Source organism: Myotis yumanensis, unplaced genomic scaffold (assembly GCF_028538775.1).
Source record: "Myotis yumanensis isolate MYYU_CA2020_CCGP unplaced genomic scaffold, mMyoYum1.0.hap1 SCAF_17, whole genome shotgun sequence".
Classification (NCBI taxonomy): Eukaryota; Metazoa; Chordata; class Mammalia; order Chiroptera; family Vespertilionidae; genus Myotis; species Myotis yumanensis.
Window position 1 is genome coordinate 15,943,552 of NW_027223768.1, and position 19,515 is coordinate 15,963,066.

The window sequence follows — 19,515 nt, forward strand, 5'->3', positions numbered from 1 at the left end:
GATGAGCCCCCAAGAAAAGTCATAGTGAAAGGTTTTAGCAGAAGCCTTTGTTCCTTAAAAAGTTTGAGCCTAGCTGGTTTGGCTCAGTGGATAGAGCGTCGACCTGTGGGCTGAAAGGTCCTAGGTTCAATCCCAGTCAAAGGCACGTACCTTGGTTGCTGGCTCAATCCCTGGCCCTTGGTTGGGGTGCATGCAGGAGGCTACTTAGGCAGGTGCCCTGCCAGGGAATCCAACTGTGACCTCCTGGCTCATAGGTCGCTGCTCAACCACTGAGCCACACCAGCCAAGCTGAAGCACAAATTCTTAACTTTGACAAAGTCCAATTTATTAAAAAAAAAATTATTGTTTTGGTCACTTGCTTTTTAGTGTCCTAGGAAATCATTGCCTAATCCAAAGTCATGAAAATTTGTATCTATGTTTTCTTCTGAGTCTTACAGTTTTAGCTCTTACATTAAGGTATGTGATCCATTTTTTAAAATAAATATATTTTTATTGATTTCAGAGAGGAAGGAAGAGGGAGGGAGGGAGGGAGAGAGAGAGAGAGAGAAACATCAATGATGAGAGAGAATCATTGATCGGTTGCCTCCTGCACAACCCCCACTGGGGATCAAGCCCGCAACCCAGGCACGTGCCTTTGACTGGAATCGAACCTGGAACCCTTCAGTCCACAGGCCGATGCTCTATCCACCGAGTCAAACCAGCTAGGGCAGGTATGTGATCCATTTTAATTAACTTAACTTGATCTATGATGGATGTTTGTATCCCTATGGTGAGGTAGGGGTCCAACTTCATTCTTTCATATGTGGATACCCAGTTGTCCAGCACCATCTGGCAGGAAGACTAGTCTTTCCCGTTGAATTGTCCTGGCGCCCTGCACTTACAGTTTTTATCTCGCCAAATTGTCCTCCAAAGCGGTTGCTCTAGTATATACTCCCACCCACCGGAGCCAAGTGCCTGTATCTCAGATTGAGCACTGAAGGTTAGGAAAGGACACTGATAAACTGACGCTCCCCAGGGACAACCACTCACCGGGGAGGAGTCGGAGGAGGCTTGAAAGAGCGGGCTGAAGAAAGGGGAAATGTTTCTTTCAGAGGAAAATACCGGGGAATATAAATTCTGAGTGGCTGGGCCTGAATTTAAAGCCCTGTCCTGCCCCTTACCAGCTGTGTAACCTTGGACAGACACCAACCCTACGTACCTCAGTTGCATTACATTGAACAAAGACAGTGACCACATACCTTTGTGGAGGTGCCATATCTGCAAATATCCCACTCCATGACAGGCCCTAAATAATGGAGGCTATTGTGACATTCCTATATGTGCTGTATGGGGCCCAGATCATGTGACTGTGGGGGAGCATCACAGTGGGATAGTGCTGGAGTCATTTGGTGAGAGTTTTAATGACTGATCATGTGTAGAAACTTGGATCCACTGGGATGTGTCACTGTCACCCAGAGCAAGGCGGTACTTGAAGTATTTGCTGTGACATGTTAAGAGGGGAAAGGATGTGACAGACTGAATGTGACAGCAAGACAAATCCCGAGTGACATGATGGGATGGAGTGCAGGGAGGCAGGCTGCAGCAGGCAAACTTGTGGGGGCCCAACAGGGGCTGCCCTGCCCCTCTTTCGGGGGGAGGGGGGGCTTTCCTCACGGGAGGGGGATTGTGTGCCATGTCGAAGGAGCTGCCGCTCAGGTACCTTTGGTGTTGTCACCCAAGGCTCTGGAAAAGACCCTGCTGGAAATGTGTGCAAAACAGGTGGGGTGGAATCCGGACTGGTTTCTCCTCTTCTTGGCTTCAGTCTTCAGAGTGGCTGATAAAAACAGAATCGCAGAATCGAAACCTAAGAATTTCTTCCTCCTCCTCTCTGTCCCCTGGGGAGGTAAGAGTGGCATAGACGCCACATCTCATTAAGCTTTTACAAGCTCAGATGGGCAGAGTGGTCCCACGTGGGAGGCAGGCAGGGGGGCTTGGGGAGGCTGTAGGAAAGATCTGTCCAAGACCATGGAGGCCTGCTCTGCAGCACAGGAAATAAGGGGCAACGACTGACGTGAGGTAATAGCTGCTTTTATTAAAATGGTATCAGAAGGGCAACAGGGACAGGAAGTTGGTAGATGTGGGGACAAGAGAGAGCGTGGCAGAGACAAGACTGTAGATCTACCAAAACTGCCTCAGAAGAACCAACTCTAAGGGGAAGGCTGCTCTTTGTACCATATGAAGCTGAAATAATGAGGTCTGAAACACGAGTGGGAATCTTATTGCCCTTGACCTCAGGGAGACTTTAAATCCAAGGTATAAAAGATTGGCATAAATATTAGTTTGAATACGGGAAATGAGAAATACTTTTCTGAGCTCAAAAAGATGGAAGAATTAAAACCACGATCCAAAGTGTAAGCCTGGGAGAGAGGATAAATACTCTAGTGATCCACACATAAAACAGACCATAAACAAAGGAACGGGATTTGAGGTTAATGGAGGGTCATCTTGCCGATGCCACCATGGAGGGTAACAGAGCCACAGCTCCACATGGGCATTATCGAGTGCTGTCCACTCCCTCCTGGGTGGGAGGGGGAGGCTGGAGGGTGGGAGGCGTCATAGCAGCAGACTGGCCTGGGCTTCAGCAGGGCGGGAACACCCACTGCTGATGAAGCAGTAGGGATAGAGAGCCTAGCCCTGGCCTTAGGGACTGCAGAGAAGGGAGAGGGAAATAAGGATGCAAGTGCAGTGCATGTAATATTGGGGTGACCACGGGAGGGCAGCAGCAGACACCGTGCAGTTGTCTTCCCCGGCCAAAGGGCAGGGTTCTATCTATCCCATCCAGGTTCGCGCCCTACCATCTAGAAAACCATGGGGTCCTGGGACTTAAAAGTCGCATAGCCAGACTGTGGGGCAAGGCTGACTTGAGCCAATTAGAGACCCTGCTTGTGGCCAGGTAGGCAAATTCCTTCCAGCTAGGGAAGAGGTGAGGCTCCTTGAACCTTGTCCAGTCCTGAGCTCTGGGTGTCTGCAGGGAAGCCGAGTAGTGATTAGTGTTAAGAAAAGCATCCAGCGAAATAAGGGCTTGGGTAGCACCCACTGCCTCCGTCACTTCCGCAAGAACTTCTTGTTGAGGAGGAAGATGAGGAGGTTGACATTGACCTTGGCCTTGCTGAAGAGTTTCATGACAGCCACACCCTCGTACTGGAGCTGCAGGAGGTCCTAGGAGAAAGGGAAGGGGCAGGGAGGAGAGTGTAAGGGCTCTTCACTGTGGCCCTGCCAGTCCACAAAACACCTCGGAGCCTTACACAGTCACCCAGTGGCCCTGGCCACTTCAATGGGGCACTGCACCTCACTTCACAGATGAGGAAACCAAGGCCAGTGACATGACCAAATGTCAATTCAAGCCGAGTCGGGCCTGAAACCAGTTTTCTCATTTGCTCTATGGTTGGGCGTCAACCTCTGAACCAGGAGGTCGCGGTTCGAATTCTGGTCAGGGCACATGCCCAGGTTGCGGGCTTGATCCCTAGTAAGGGGTGTGCAGGAGGCAGCTGATCAGTGATTCTCTCTCATCATGGATGTTTCTATCTCTCGCTCCCTCTCCTATCCTCTCTGAAATCAATAAAAATAAAAAAATAAAATAAAAGCCAAAACAGCAGAACAAAAAGATTTTTTTTTGTTTTGTTAATCCTCACCCAAGGTTATTTTCTCCATTGACTTCTAGAGGGGAAAAAGGGGAGGGGAGGGAGATAGAGAAACATCTCTGTGAGAGAGACACATCCATTGGTTGCCTCCCGCACGCACTCCAACTGACGCCGGGGATCGAGCCTGCGATCCTGCAGTTGGCAGGCTGACACTCTAACCACTGACCAAAACTGGCCAGGGCAGCAAAAAGATTTGGATTTAAAACCACTGCTTTCCTGAATGGCCTCTGACTTAGGCCGGTTCTTAACCTTTTATCCTCAGAGCCTGTAAAACAGGCATAATGCTTCAGAGCTGTGGAGAGGATTAAACAAGATAACGTGTAAAGTCCCCGACTTGCCAGAGGGGTTCCAATATTAATCCTACTTCTGCCGTTGCCAGCCCAGTCCTTCTCCTGATGCAAAGACCCTCACCCTTTCCTTCAGGAACAGACGATGCTGATTGGGCGGGGAACAGAGCGGATGTCATCTGGGGTCGGCCTACGTCATTAGGCTCGCACCCAAAGCCTGGCAGGCGTCTTGAGGCTCATGAGCGTGTCCCCTCACCTGATAGTGAAGCTGAAATCGCTCCATGTCCACACCCAGGAACTTGGCATTCACTTCGAACTTTCCCGCCTCGTCTCCAGGACTGATGTCAAAGATCACATTTCTGAAGCTGTCAGGAACAGGATTCAAAATGGGGACTGCTGCCTCTTTCCGGGGTCATAGTCCCCCCTCTTCCACCCACGGCTCCTCATCCCGGGCAGTGCCGTGCCACCCGGAGCCCAGCCCTCCCCTCTGTCATCCCAGGGCCCAGCTCTGTCTTGTCCCAATTTTACTTCTGATCACCATCCCACATCTATCTGCCCGGCCCCAGGGGCCTCTGCCGTGGGGTGTCTAGAACGGTGCCGACTACGCCCACTGTCTTTAACTTTCTGTGTGGAGATGTCCGACCTCCCCACCATCCTAACAGCTCCTTCAAGGCAGGGACCATGCTTCTTCTCCCCTCCTACCTGGAGCCCAGCCCAGAGCTCCACCCCCAGATAATGGGACAGGACCTTCTGCCCTCCGAAGGAACATACTGAGAGGCGGGGAGATCTTCAATTTCCACCAGGACACCCTTCTCCAGGAGCTGGGCAGCAGTGTAATGAAGAGAGAGCTGCTTCTTCCCTTTCCCAGAACTCCTGATTAAAAAAAGGCTCCAGAGAATTAATCCAATAAACTCTTCAGCACTAAAGACAGTGTACTTTCTGTGGCTGGTAGGAAGGAAATTAGACCCTGAGGGGCAGTTTTCACTGGTGGGAGACAAAGGAGGGCCTGCACCTGAGACCAAAGACCCGAGTTAGGAAGGGGCCAGCTGGCAGAGAGTGGGGCAAAGGTTGCCACGGGCAGGGTGAGTGGTCACACATGAAGAAGGCAGCACCTACTTGGACCCGGGGCCCAGGTGGTCCAGGCAGGCCCGGATGTACTGGCTGTAGTAGTCGCCCTGCTCCTCATAGAAGCTGGTCTTAGCGTGCAGGCCTTGGAGTGTGGCCCGGAGCTTCACCAGCTCTGCCTTCCGCCGCTGCCGGTGCCTGCGCTGGTTACGGATGTCCTGGGGTTGGGGGACCAAGGGAGGGGGGGTTGGCCCTTCCTGGCAGGAGAGCCTCAGGGCCTGACCCAGGCCCAAGAACAACTCACTGTACCTTCAGGAAAAGCAGGAAGAGGAAGGTTTCAAGGCTACTTTTCCTGAGAGGGGGACAATCTCAAGGATGCCATCCCAAACCTTCAAAGGCTGTCTTTAGGACCTTCCCCACTGAGGAGGAACTGTTTCAAGGCTTCTTGATCTTCAGTAAAAGAGAGTTGCAAGAATACCTCCTTCCCTAATTTTAAGACCTTTCTTTCAAACAGGACCCTTTGGAGGTCTAGTGGCCTTCCCCTGGCTGGTGACAATTTGGGGTGGGCACTTCCCAGGGAGAGGCCTGCCCTTGAGGTGCCAAAACTATGCACACATGTGCATGCACACATACAAGCACACACGTGTACACACACACACACACACACACACACACACACACACTGATCCCAGGCTCAGGTCATTACCTTGGCCAGTTCGTCCACCAGCCCCTGGTAGCCATCGCTGGCACTGACCAACCCCAGGCTCTCCAGTCGGCGCAGGTTCCGCAGGGCGCGTTTCTGCTTCTCTGCCAGTGGCAGGAGGGAGTCAGCTTTCAGTGAGCGGTGGCGTCGAAGCGGCTCCGAGTTCTGTGCCTCACAGGCCTGGCGCCGGCACATCAGCCGCGTGTGAGCTGCTTCCTAGGGGGCACGGATGCTGCTTTGACAGGTCTGTCTGGCCCTACTAGCCTGTCCCCAAGCTAGGGCAGGCCCCAGAGGCACCAGCAACAGGGCCACTTCAGGGTGTCATCAGGAGCGTGCCGCCAGAGCCCGGCTTCTGGGGTGGCTTGTGAAGAACATCAGGGGGAACATCATAGACACAGAAGGCCTCATGGATCGCCAAGGGGAGCAGAGGCCCAAGGGAGACCCAGTGGAAGTACAGCATAAAGGATGCCAGACAGACACTGGCCTCTGGGATGTGCCAGGGTATCTGGGCATTTCCCTCCTGCCCTGAGTGCTGGGACGTGCCTCTACTGCCATCCCACTTTCCTCTGGGAAGCCCCTGGCTGAGTCTTCACTCCGCGGACCCAGTTTGCCCCTGGCTCCCCACCCACTTACCACTTTCTCCTGCCTCCAGGCCTTCAAGCGCCCACCCTCTCTGCCCAGCACCAGCCCTTTGGCGCTCGTTCAGGTCACCTGCCCAGACTGCCTCTTGGCACCCCCCAGCACCAGCCTGATGTCAGGGGCTGGTGTCCTGCGGAGCTCACCCCTGTTTCAGCGGGGAGTGAGGAGGAAGGTGGAGTCCCCGGGCTCTGCAGCCAGAGGCTCCGCACAGCTAGGCTGCTCTTCTCAGCCTGTGGGTCTCTGGGGTCAAGGGCAAAGGCCTTGGCCCACCAGAGTTCTCATTATTGGTGAGCAGGGGTGTCCGCTCGTGGTAGATGGTGGGTGGGGTCCAGGGGAAGGAAGCGGCAGTGCTGGTGGCGTGAGGTGGAGACGAACGATACAGTACCTGTGAGCTGGATACTGAGAGGGACAACATCTCCTTGAAGGAGTCCCCAGGGTGGAACTGCATGATGTCGGCCAGTAACTGCTTGGTGCTGCAGGAGGAGGGGGTCGGGGGGGAGGTGAGGGACAGGGCAAGGGTCTGGATGTGGGGCTGGCTAGAGAGCTGACAGCAAGTGGACCCCGCCTAGCATCATGGCTGCCAGGGACACTAGGGAGGGGGAGAGCGAGGGGGGGTGTGAGGAGAACGCAACCCCGGAGGGAGACCCTGTGATGCAGGAAGCGCTACACAGTCTGAACATTCTGTGCTCGTCCACTTCCGTGTCCTCTGCCTGCGGGGCCTCCCACAGAGTGTCTTTCTTTGAGTTTTTGGCTGACGTACGCACTGGCTCCTCTGTGAGACCTTCCCCAACCCAGGTGTCCTCCTCAGCGCTCAACGCACCAGACACCCACCTCCCTCTTGGTGGCTCTGGCTGTGTGTTCACCCCTAGTCTGACCCGCTGCAAGGCCTTGGATGGCAAGACGGAGCTGAGCACCCAGCTCCCCGGTTTGAATGAATGAGGGTGAATGAATGAGGGGCTGCCTTGCTGGCAGGGAGACCAAGGTGGTGACTTGGCTCCTCTTCTGCCCGAAGACCAGCCCAGCCCTTTGCGAGGCCTCTCTCACTTTTTAAAAAAAGTATGTTTTTATTGATTTTAGAGAGTGAGGGCGAGAGAGAGAGAAACATCAATTGGCTGCTTCCTGCACCCTCCCTACTGGGGATCAAACCTGAAAACTGGGCATGTGCCCTGACCAGGAATCGAACCGGTGACCTCTTGGTTCATGGGTCAATGCTTAACCACTGAGCCACACTGGCAGGGCCTCCCTCACTTTTGCAGAACTGGGGGAGCCAAGCTCCAGGCCCATCTCCTGACCATCACTTGGCAACAAGAGGGGTGAGAACACGAGCTCCACAACAAACTGGGCCACTCATTCACCTTGAGTTTCTTTCCTCAACTGTAAAGCAGTCTGTTATCCAGGTTAATGGTAACATAGAAAAGCATTTGATCAACAGCACAACGATACACAAAGGTCCGTTGTTGCCAATGTCCTGACTCTTCCTTTGCCTTCAGCTACCACACAGGTCAGAAGCGGGGCTGCCGAGAGGCAGCAAGGGGAATGCGTTAGGCTCAGGGAGAACCTTCTGCAGGACAGGGGAGCCCAGGAAGGAGGTGTAGGCCATTTTACTGGCCTGAGTGGGAAAGCTCAGGCAAGCAGGGCGCTGTGGCCACGCCCACTCACCTCAGAAGAAGGCTCCGGGCACTGGTATCATCAGCATCTGTCTCTAGCCCTTCAAACTTGTTGGTAAGTGTCAGGGACACCTCTAGCTTGCTCAGATCCACGCTCCCATTGGCGGCGACATTTCCCCCTGAGGTGGGGAGAGAAAAGGGAGAGACAAGCATACACCTTCACATGCAGAGACAGGGTCACGGTAGACACTGCTCCATGCACCCCTCTTCCAGGAAGCTTCCTCACACTGACCCCAGCACCACCTTGTGCCCTCAACCCTGAGCACCAATGGGAGGGCTGTTACCCACAGAGCTTACCCTTGTGTTACTGGAGACCCGCCTCCCCAACAGCACCAGCCTGGGTGCCCTGAGGGCAGGGGGCTGTACCTCCCTGAGCCTGGAGCTCCTAGCTCTCTATCTGTCAGCACCTCCATTCTGTCTATCCCAATCCATATGCTTCCTCCCAATCCATAGCTCCTGAAATCCTTAGCAAAACATTGATTGGCTGCCACCTGCAGCCTCCCCACCGGGGATTGAGCCTGAAACCTGGGCATGTGCCTTGATTGGGAATTGAATTGGCAACCTCTCGGTGCACGGGACAATGCCCATCCAACTGAGCTACACTGGACAGGGCTGTCTCATACGATTTAATTGGCCACTTATATGATGGTACTGTGTCTCTCTACTGTCTTCCCACTCTCTCCATAGTCTGTGTCCACGTGTCCACCTCCCAATCAGAGGGAGAGGGAGGAAGAGCGGGTAACCAGCTTCCTGGCACACATCCCTGGCTGAACAAAAACTCCAGAGGGCAGATGAGCATGCCCTGCTCACCTGCCTGTCCCTCCCTCCCTGCAGGCCCCCAGCTGGCCCCCGCACGCACCGATGAGGTCAGGGACAGTAGGCAGCTCCCCCAGGTCCTCCAGGAGCTCGTGGAGGGGGTCACGGTGATCAGGAGCGATCCAGTCCTGGTGCTCCAGCAACAGCTGCAGCATGGAGGCAGGAAGGAGATGCAGGGTCTGAGCCACGCCTTCCTCCAAGGGTCAGCCCGCCACCCACTGTGGGCTTCCAAAGCCCTGCCCACCTGCCCAGCACCCCCCAGGCTGCAGCCCCTCACCCTGTGTGTGTTGACCAGCTCCCCCACGGTGATGTACACCATGGGTTTAGACACAGCCACCATGTCCGAGTACTCGTCCATCGCAAAGCGCTCTTCTGGCTCTGGCACCTGGCAGGCGCGGCAGATGAACCTCCTACTCCACAGGGAGAGCGTGTGAGATGGGGCGGGTCAGCACCTCCTCATGCCTCTGGCCCTCTCCAGTGACTGGCCCAGCCAGCACTGACTCCCCAGTCTCAGCTCCCACCCTCTGTCCTGCCTCCCTCTCTCCCGGTTCCCCCCAAACCACTTCCTTCAGTGGCCCTCCTTCCCTCCACCGGGGAGTCCTTCCAACAATCTCCCCTCTAGCCCACTAACTACTCTCTTCACCTCATGCCTCTCTTCCTCGTGGATTCCAGAGCGGGGAAGTGGGACATGAGAGATCAGAAGAGGAGAAAAAGGGGACAGAGAGGAACAGGGTGCCAGGACCCTAGACCTGAACTTGAAGTGCGTCTCCTCCAGATAGTCGTTCAAGACTTGCAGGTGCCGGCTCTCCCCAGAGAAGGTCTTGCCAGCTGCGGCGTGCTGCAGGAGCTGGGCCACAGCCCCCAGGGTGTGGCGCTGGGGGGTGGCCAGGGCTCCGCCTGCTGCCATGGCCACAATGTCAAAGGCGTCGGGGGCCACTACCGCTGGGTTCAGGAATCGGTAGTACAGCAGGTTCCCTACCACCTGAGGGCACAGGAGACCGTCTCAGCAGCGCTCTGGGCTCTGCCTTGGCAGCCCAGCCCCACCTGCCCAGCTCACTGGGCTAGAAAGACACCAAGACCTAGAGCAGGCCCTAATCGGTTTGGCTCAGTGGATAGAGAGTCGGCCTGCGGACTGAAGGGTCCCAGGTTCGATTCCGGTCAAGGGCATGTACCTTGGTTGCGGGCACATCCCCAGTAGGAGGTGTGCAAGAGGCAGCTGATCGATGTTTCTCTCTCACCGATGTTTCTAACTCTCTATCCCTCTCCCTTCCTCTCTGTAAAAAATCAATAAAATATATTTTAAAAAAAAGAAAGAAAAGACCTAGAGCAGACCGGCAACTTGCTCAAGGTCACACAGCAAACTCGAGCAAGAGGTAGGACTAGAACCCAGATCTCCTGACAAGTCTAGGGTTGTCAGTTCATGTCCCAATTGCCTTTCCATCTTCCACCTGGAGCCCTGCGGGTAAGCCAGGGTCCATTTTACTTCTTACATTTTTACAGGACAGGGTTTTTTGTCCTCTTGTCTCAGTCTAGGGCAGGGGTGGGCAAACTTTTTGACTCGAGGGCCACAATGGGTTCTTAAACTGGACCGGAGGGCCGGAACAAAAGCATGGATGGAGTGTTTGTGTGAACTAATATAAATTCAAAGTAAACATCATTACATAAAAGGGTACGGTCTTTTTTTTTTAGTTTTATTCATTTCAAATGGGCCGGATCCGGCCCGCGGGCCATAGTTTGCCCACGGCTGGTCTAGGGGGTTCACAGGCACCATTGGGGCAAAGGTCAGCCCGGGAGGCTGGGGAGGAGAGACACTTGCCTTATAGATTTCATTTTCCGCGGCATCAGGGAACTTCTCTGCCAGAGTCGTCTTCAGGACCTTGGCCACATACCGCATCCCATAGCTGGGGATACAACAATTGGTGTACGATGTTCCTGCCCATTTCTGCCAGCGTTCAGAGCTCAGCAGGTCAGGAGTGCCTGCCTGCCTCTCCCTCCCCAGGCTCAGCCACACCGGAGTTAAGCATCAGCACTGACCCGCCATAGCCAGCTCCCTGATGCCCTCCTCCAGACATCTCTGGATCTTGTCCCTCCCTCATGCCCTTGGGTCAGTAACCCAAGACCAGGGCCTCATCCACTAGGCTCTCAGTTTCCCACCTGGCCTGAGAGTCTCTTCTTTGGCCTCTATAGTCTCCCCTGGGGACACTAGAGTATCTACCCCGCCGCCCCCCACAGAGGCACCTTTAGCCTGTACCTTGGGTGCCTGATCCTCACAGCCAGAGCCCTGTCCCAGGACAGCCAGGGAGGCTCTGAGGTGGCCAACCTGGTCGGCTATCACAGAGCACCTGTGACGGGCCTGGCCTGGGCGAGACAGGCCCAAAGACAACAATGAACTGGAGTAGGAGCTCCTGTCCTGACTCTACCACTAACCAGAGATTTCAGCTTAGGCTTTTTTTCTTCCCCTTTGGAAGCTGTTCCCTGGTCTGGAATATGGGAATGATTATTCTTTTTTTTTTTTTTAATTTACTGATTTAATTATCTTTTTAAATTTTATTTTTATCCTCACCCGAGAATATGTTTATTGACTTGAGAGAGAGAGAAGGGGGGAAAAGAAAGAAGAGAGAGAGAGAGAGAGAGAGAGAGAGAGAGAGAGAGAGAGAAGAAACATTGATTGGTTGCCTCCCATACATGCCCCGACTGGGAATCAAACCTAAAACCTAGTTATGTGCCCTGATCAGGAATCAAACCTGAAACCTTTTGGTGTATGGGACAACGCTCCAACCAATGAAGCCACTCAGCCAGGACTATTTATTGATTTTAGAGAGAGAGAGGAAGGGAGGCAGGGAGGGAGCGTGGGGGAGAGAGAGAGAGAGAGAAACATTGATCTGTTGTTCCACCTATTTATGCATTCATTGGTTGATTTTTGTATGTTCCCTGACTGGGGATCAAACCCACAAACTTGGCCTATTGGGATGATGCTGTAACCAACTGAGCTACCCAGCCAGGGTGGGGAGGATTATTCTTGCCCTCTCTATTTCATAGGGTTTTTGTGAGGATCGAGTGAAATGATGCCTGTGAAAGTAATGGTGGAGTGCTATTCAACATGGCAGACTTTTTTTTTTTTAATTATTCTTCTTCTTATCATGGATGGACCACCCACAAATTTGTTTAAAAGCCATTTCTATCTCCTAGGGTACCAGAGACAGAAGTTTACAGCTCATTGTGCGCTTTCCTTTATTAGCTCTAGCACAATCCTTTCTGAGTCCTAACTGTAAACTCTTAATCCAGGTTTGGGGAACAGTTTTAAACGCTGTGGGTTCCCCTCACCTGCATCCCCACTTTGCCTCTTGTAGCTCTGAGCACCAGGAAGACTGGCTGGCTGAATGATGACCTAGGTGAGGCTCACCTTGTCAACCTTTCCAATCATGTGCTTTTCAAAAAACCCTTACTGACAAATGTTAAGAAAGGAGAGAACTATAAAGTACTTAATGATTTGAAGTATTTCTTATTTTTGACTTTGTGGGCTGGAGAGTCCTATCTCCCCGCCCCCCGCCCCCCCATTTGCTCTCAGACAATAATATGTCCCCATAGTCACTTGATGTTTCCTCTCTGGCTCCAGTGAAGTCCTGACAGGCCACATGCAGACCTGCATCTGTATTCCAGCTCAGCCTCTAGCAGGGTATCCGTGCACTCTCTCCATGCATCTCCTAGAAGCCCTAGGGCACCCCCAGCCACATCCCTTCCTGTCCTGCCCCACCCCTTCAGGACTGCTCCTCTCTTCCCATCACGGCCTGGCCTGGCCTGGGCAGGGCGGGGCTGGGGCTGTTGCACTTACGGAATTTGGTCCACAGATGAGATGATGGCTACAAGGAATTTGTCAGTCACGGTGAGGAGGCTGCGAAGGGAGATGTCCAGTCGTCTCTGGACCTCAGGGTGGCTCAAGGCCTGCTCTGGGGTGACGTTGTAGGGGAGGTGGCTGTGGGCAGAGAGAGACAAGGTATCAGCCAGAGTCCCCCTCCCATGGCCTCCCCTCCTAAGGTCTTCCCCCTTAAACTCTTCATCTAACAGCAGGATTTCATGCACACACATGCTAAGGGCAGCCCAGCATGCTTAAGGGGATCAGGCCAAAATAAGGAGAAGGACTCAGAAAGGACTGGATCCATGTGAGTGGGAAGTAAAGAAAGAGCTGGAATAGCCACGGGGAGGTGGAAAAGTGCAGAAGAGAACGGAGAACCTGGAGTCTGCAAAATCTCGCAAGGGGAACTGAGGACACCAGGGCTGCGGGCACTTAGGCTTTGGCAGTCAGAGCAAGAGGGAAAGCTGGGCCAGGGCCTGGCAGTCCCCCCACCTACACGCCTGTGTGCCACCGCGAGAAGCCACCAGCACTGCCTGCCCTCCTCAGTGGCTCCACTTCCCTAGTGCCTATGCATCTGAGTAATGCCTCCAATCTGTAAGGCCAACCTATTTCTCCCGCTATCTCACTTGCCTATTCATCATAAATCTGAATATTCATCTGTACCCCTATCAATAAGGAGTCCATATCCCAACTCCTAACAAATCTGACATGCCATTTACAAGCACTGACACAGCAATTAAACAAATTTGCATGCTCATCTGTGCTGCTCTTTCTATGTTAAGCATACCAGGTCCAGTGTCATTTTTACATCAGTCCTATGTTAATTACCAGAGGAGGTCTGAAAGCTTACCTTATTTCAACCTATAGGGCTGGTGTCGTATTTGCATAATCAGCATGCTCATTTACATGCCACTTTCAAAGTACACCCAAGCTTCCCCAGTGAGGCCCAAGACAGATCTGATCAAAGAGAGCTCCCCCTCTGTCCTCTGCCCATCTGCTCACCTGCGCTGCCCTGTCTGGGCCTCGGTCTGGTTGACCCAGCTCTTGTAGATGTGAACAGGGTCTGTGTGGATGCTTAGCATCCTGTCCTCCAGCACGTCCTGGATCACCTTGCTCAGGATCTCCCTTAGGGCACTCTGTCCACGCCCATTACGGTAGAATCTCACCACCAGCCTCACCACAGTTGGGTTGCCTGTCACCATGTCCTGGGGTTGTTCTACCTTTGACCTATGGTAGAAAGTTCAAGAGGTCATTGAAGCTGGTCTCCTGCCTCTGTGTAGGGCAAACAATTGCCTTTCCTTTTTGAGATTCTGGCTCTTTGAAGCTTGCTCTGGTGTCCCTCCTCCTAAAAATGAGCTGTTAGCTCTAGCTCATCTTTTGTGCGAAGATGTCAGCCCATGTCCTCCCACTGTGCTGCCCTAGGAGATGTCTGGCAGGCACTCCACAGGAGGCAGAGAAAAGAGGTCTTCTGATTCCATTTCTAGCCTCAACCCTCAATGAATTGCTACCTTGTGAAGGAACCAACAATGGCATCTCTTAACCTGTGCTCTTTCCATTCCTTTGCATCTGGAAAACCTACTTGATTTCCTCCTGGAGCGCTGTCTTGAACAGCTGGAGCAGGAGATAGGCCTCGCGGCGGTTGGAGGCATAGTTGTACAGGCTGAAAATCACTGACTCCATGAACTTGGTGGTTTTATTCTGTGGCATCTGAAAGATCAACTTGGCCAGGTAGATGGGCTGAGTCTGCAAGCAATGGGGGAGACGGGAATGACTGCTCATGCGCCCTGAGGACTAGTGATCAGAGAAAGAACGCCTTTCCCGATGAGAACTTGGAATGGAGAAAGCTCCGTCACATTTTCTCAGGGGCACTGGAAACATTTCAGACACATGGGGGGGAACAGTCTCTCTCTCGGGGGGTAAGGCGTTAGGACCACAGGAAAGGACATCTCCCACGGACGCAAAAGCTCCTGAAGGCCTCAAGGTCCCAGACCCTCAGGAGATGGTGCAGACATCTCCTTCCAAAGTCCTCTGCTCACCTGGAGCAGGTAAAAGAGGTGCTGGTAAGCTTCTAGTTTCTGCCGTTTCTCTTTACTCAGCGACTTCAATCCCTTCTGCTTGTCCAGAACCATCATATCCGACAGCTGCTCCTTATTCTTCTTGGTCAGCTTCTTGCAGTGGAAGACCACCTCCTGCGGGGGCGGGGGCAGGCGGAGGCGGGGAGAGCGGATGATACAACCAGCCCAGGCCAGCCCCCAGCACAGAACATATGGTCTAGAATCAGCGCCTGGAAGAGCCAGGGATTTCTGCTGTTCAAGGCATTCAAGGCTGAGCCAAGGGAGATAAACAGTTCTAGGGTGAGGAAGGGCCCCTCCTTCTGCCCCAAAACTCCACCTGGCACCCCTGCTCTCACAGGGTGAGCCCCCAGAGGACTGGGTTGCCAGGCTGAGGCATCATGTCTACTGGTTGTGCTGTTAGTTCTTCTTCTTCTTCTTTTTTGAATTTATTTGAACCAAAACTGACAATAATTACCAGGAAGCAAGATCTAAAATGCTCCCCTGTTAGTTCTTACTGGACTGTTGTACAAATTTAAGTGGAGCTATCACTTCTACCCCATCCCTGCATAATTGTATGGTAATTTACAGTTTAAGGAGCTATCTATGTCTACATTTGGCCTGGTGAGGCGGGCCCTCTCATTATTTCCACTTTACTAATGAGGAAACAGGCTCAGAGGTTAAATCACCAGCCCACAGTGCCATCACTAAGAATCAGCAGAGCCAGGCATTCCAATTGGATGTCCAGCGCTCTTTCTACTATATCACATGTGTCCAACAGATTACTAGGGCAGAGGACTCCTGGATCAAGCACCCGAGCAAGGTGATGAGATCCAGACATTTAAAAATAGTGGATGAGCAACCACAGAATGTCACTATCACTGCTCCAGAAGCAGCCAGATTTGGGGGAGAGGGTGCGCCGGCAGGCCCCCCACCTGCAGGGTGATCCGGTTCTTCACCAGCAGGCCAATCTTGATGTCCATGAGGTTGAGGTCCTGCTCTAGCTGCTGGTTGGACCGGATCGTCCTGACCACTTCTTCCTGGAGCTTTAGCAGCTCTGCCTCAGCCGAGAAGTCCTGCTGGCTTTGATTCAAGAGGTGGACGAATCTGCGCACCACGCTGAGAGGGGGGTGGGGCGTGCGGACTGGCAGGAAGGAAAGAGGCATCAGGATCAGAATGCGCTCACCAGAGGCTTCCCCGCCCACCCCCACCCTAGTCATGCTACCCTCAGTCCCCCTTCTGGTTACGGCCAGCAGGCCCCCAGACCCCATCTGGTTCTGCCTGTAGCTGGAGGACAATGGGCAGCCTCCCAGTCAGTCCTGTCCCTGACCTCCTCATTAACCAGTATGATGAGGACGAGCTGTCCTTCCCATGCCGGTGGGCTCACCCCGACCTGGGCCTATCCTAGTGGTCTCCACACCAAAGTCAGAGCCCCCGCTCCCTTTGATGATACCCCTGGGCCCACCTACTCCGCTCTACTACCCACTTCTGCTGAGCTAACTTGCTCTCATCCTTCATCCCAAGTTCATTTTCACCTATCAGCCTCCACTCGGCCTTACCTGCCCCTCACACAACCCTCCTCTGTCAGGAGAGTCTGCACAGGGAGGAGCAGGAGGAGAAGGGATGTCCAGTGGGTTTTATATTAGAGGGAGGTCGGAGCTAGATGGTGCTTCTCCTGGAATCTCTTTTGGAATGGGTGTTTGAGCAGAGAGAAGCCTCTAAGCTACAGGCTATAACAACAAAACTACTACAGACAACATTCACCATGGGCCAGAAACTGCTTTATATACTTAAAACAAGCCTGTGAGGTCAGTATACTAAAACCAATGGATGAGCTCACTGTGGCCCAGAGAGGGTAAACAACTTGCCCTAGTTTACACAACCAGGAATGAATGAAAAAGAGTCAGACTGGAAGATGAATAAAACTGGGCCCTGTCCAGTAAGGGAACTAGACAAAGAAGCCACAATTCACGACAGTGTGGTTAGTCTTCAGAGGTGTGAACACGGGGACCTTCGGAAAAACAAAACCGGCCGCTCCGACCCACGTGAGGAGTGAAGAAAGGCTTCCCACAGGAGGGAAGGCTCACAACCTGATGACTGTGAAAAGGAGGGGAGAGCAAGGGAACACGGCTGTTTTAGGAAGTGCCAGAAGTCCCTCCCGTCTGGGGCACAGCAGAGGGTGCAGGTGGTGAGGGACACAGCCAGGGGTCAGTGAGGCGAGAGGCACAGGGAGAGGCTGGAGCAGAGAGAGCCTTAGAAGCTGCAGTTAGGACACTAGAGTTTATGCCCAGGTCAATGGGATCCCGGGCAGGATTTAAGTGGGAGAATGGCCAGATCACATGGACAGGTTTCATGGATTAATCTGGTTACTGCCTGGCGGGTGGGTCTTGGAGTGAAGGATGGTCACATCGAAGACAACTGATGGCATCTTGGATTCAATGACATATAGTTCATTAACTCATTTAATCCTCAAAACAAGATAGGCACTGCCATTATTCCCCTCTTATAAATGAGAAAACTGAGGCAACAAAGAAGTCAAGGCACCTGCCTAGGACCACGTAGCTAGTAAGTGGCAGTGCCGAGTGAAGCTTGTGATAATGAAACTGGGAGACAGAACTGGTAAAAGAAAGTTCTTCCAGGAAAACTATAAACTAAAGAGAAGCAAATGAAGATAAAGGATGGCCAGGGCAGTGTTACTAGTGCACGGCAAGAGAAAAATAGAAAGGGCTGGGGAAGAGGAGGAGGAAAAGCAGCTGCTCCGGAAGCAGATGGGCTGCGTGTCCCTGCCAGAGGGGACAGGCGGTGCCCCCGCAGGCAGGACAGGGTGGGATAAGGGACGGAGGAGGTGAAAGAGATGACTCTTGAAACAGCCTATTCAACTTGGAGCCCAGGCGTGTAACCTCAGGCCCAGAAAGGAAAGGGGCCAGTGGGGAACCTGGAGCTGGTTCGCAACAAGGAGGAGGATCTCCAAGGCTGGGCTTCGGGACTTTGGACAGGAGCCGAGAGCAGCCCAGAAGGACTTCTTTAAGGCTTTAGATGCACACCCACCACTGGGAACTGGGGCCGCGCCTTCATGCTCCCAGCCCTGCAGAAAGGACTCTATGAGCTGCACTGTTTCCCACGGAGGTGGGCGGGTAGAAGGGTCATAGGCAGGGAGAGGGCAAAGTGGGAGAAGGCAGGACTCTAGGGAGAGGAGAAAGTCCCTTTGCTTTTTGTGTGGCTTTGGTGGCAGCGACAGGAAGATCACCAGAGCCTGGCGTATAATGAACCTGAGCAGAGGAGCTGTCCCCGTGAGCAGGCTTTCTGTTACTGGGGTGGGCAGGGTGGCTTTTGTCACCACACCCATTCAACATTCCTGCACAGACAACCTGTACCTCCCCCTTACCTGATGTGTAGCCCCAGGAGGACTATCTAGACCTGCCTTACTCTGGGGGGATCCCTATCTCTCCCATCAAACTGGGGGATCCCCAAAGGCAGGGGCATCTCCTCACTGTTCTGCCCACTCCAGGTCCTAAGGCTTGCTCAAGGTCTGGGACAGCAGCACTCAATGAGAGGGAACGCCTCAAGAGGCCCAGATGACTTCGCCAAGGCCCCACTTTGCGAGTTGTGGGGTGGGGTGACAGTCCCCCTTGCTGGTGAAAACCATCAGACTCGCACAGCAGGGACACCCAGACACAGAGGAGGGAAACCAGACAGTTAGTTTCCTCAGAATGCAGAGAACGGCCAGGCAGCTTACCTAACATCCTGTAGTCATCGCGGGCCTTCCTAGCTCGGAAAAATGCCTGGATCTTCACAACAGCATTAACCTGCCGTGAACACGACAGAAAAAGGACCACTGACTGCCCTTGCCCTGGTTTCATGGGCAAAGACTGGGTACAGGGACAGGGCGAGGAGGACGACACTCACATTCTTCTGGAAGTAGCCCAGACGCCTCCGGTACTGCCTCCGAGCTGCCCACATCCGGGTCCAGGCCTGAATCTGGGGAAGAGACACACTGCCCTCAGACCCAGGGCAATTCAGCCATCTCCAAAGATCACACGTCGGTGAGAGGACCGAAAAACGGTTCTCGGGGGATCTTTCAAGAGAGACAGGAACCTGCTCGAATCACGCCAGCTACCTTGATGATGGCATCGACGTTTGCTTTGAAATACTGCAGCCGTTCCAAGTACATCTTCTTCTGTCTGTAACCCCGCCAGTGAGCCTGCACGTTAGGAGAGAAAAAGAATTAACCCGGGCTGGCCCTGTGGGCCTGAGAGGCTTATAGAAAAGCTTGTCCTGGGCTCTCCAGGGAAAGGGGGGAGCAGGCAAGTGGAGGGAGAGGGAGGAAACTGGCCCTGTTCCCCAAGAACTTTGAATTTCACAGGGGAGGCCAAATACTTGCACAAAGCCAACCGTGCCCTCTGCCACCTCCCCTGGTACCAGCTCGCATTATACAACCAAGCACACACACCCATGCTCGCCAACACCTCCTCACAGCAACTTAACTAAGATACAAGCTTAAAAGAAATTAATAAAGCATACACCTACTCACCAACTTAAGCAAACCGTGCACCACGTCCTCCCCAGATACACTCATCCACGCATTGAGTCCACCCACAGACCTCACACTCCCCGTCATCCCGCACACGCACCGGGAGGGCACGGTGGCATGGGTGTAAAGTGTGCGCAGGCACAGAGCCGCGTGCCCTCCATCTCTACCAATGGGTACAGGTCACGAAAACTCACGCTTCTCTTTACAGCTATACCGCACAGCT

General features: G+C 53.4%; 1 protein-coding gene across 1 annotated transcript in view; it reads right to left on the reverse strand.

Annotated features, from left to right (window-relative positions):
• Nucleotides 1-2,071: 2,071 nt before the first annotated feature.
• Nucleotides 2,072-19,515, reverse strand: part of IQGAP3 (IQ motif containing GTPase activating protein 3) — a 41,269-nt gene continuing 23,825 nt past the window's right edge. Inside the window, exons 20-38 of the mRNA XM_070397670.1 lie at nt 18,879-18,962; nt 18,668-18,739; nt 18,498-18,567; nt 15,697-15,905; nt 14,747-14,899; nt 14,290-14,453; nt 13,713-13,937; nt 12,690-12,830; nt 10,674-10,758; nt 9,607-9,839; nt 9,135-9,267; nt 8,901-9,003; nt 8,034-8,160; nt 6,760-6,847; nt 5,739-5,951; nt 5,084-5,250; nt 4,739-4,840; nt 4,224-4,332; nt 2,072-3,198 (exon numbers count right to left, since the gene is read on the reverse strand). Coding sequence (XP_070253771.1) covers nt 3,085-3,198; nt 4,224-4,332; nt 4,739-4,840; nt 5,084-5,250; nt 5,739-5,951; nt 6,760-6,847; nt 8,034-8,160; nt 8,901-9,003; nt 9,135-9,267; nt 9,607-9,839; nt 10,674-10,758; nt 12,690-12,830; nt 13,713-13,937; nt 14,290-14,453; nt 14,747-14,899; nt 15,697-15,905; nt 18,498-18,567; nt 18,668-18,739; nt 18,879-18,962 — 2,592 coding nt within the window. The 3' untranslated portion in view covers nt 2,072-3,084. The remainder of the gene's footprint in view (nt 3,199-4,223; nt 4,333-4,738; nt 4,841-5,083; nt 5,251-5,738; nt 5,952-6,759; nt 6,848-8,033; nt 8,161-8,900; nt 9,004-9,134; nt 9,268-9,606; nt 9,840-10,673; nt 10,759-12,689; nt 12,831-13,712; nt 13,938-14,289; nt 14,454-14,746; nt 14,900-15,696; nt 15,906-18,497; nt 18,568-18,667; nt 18,740-18,878; nt 18,963-19,515) is intronic.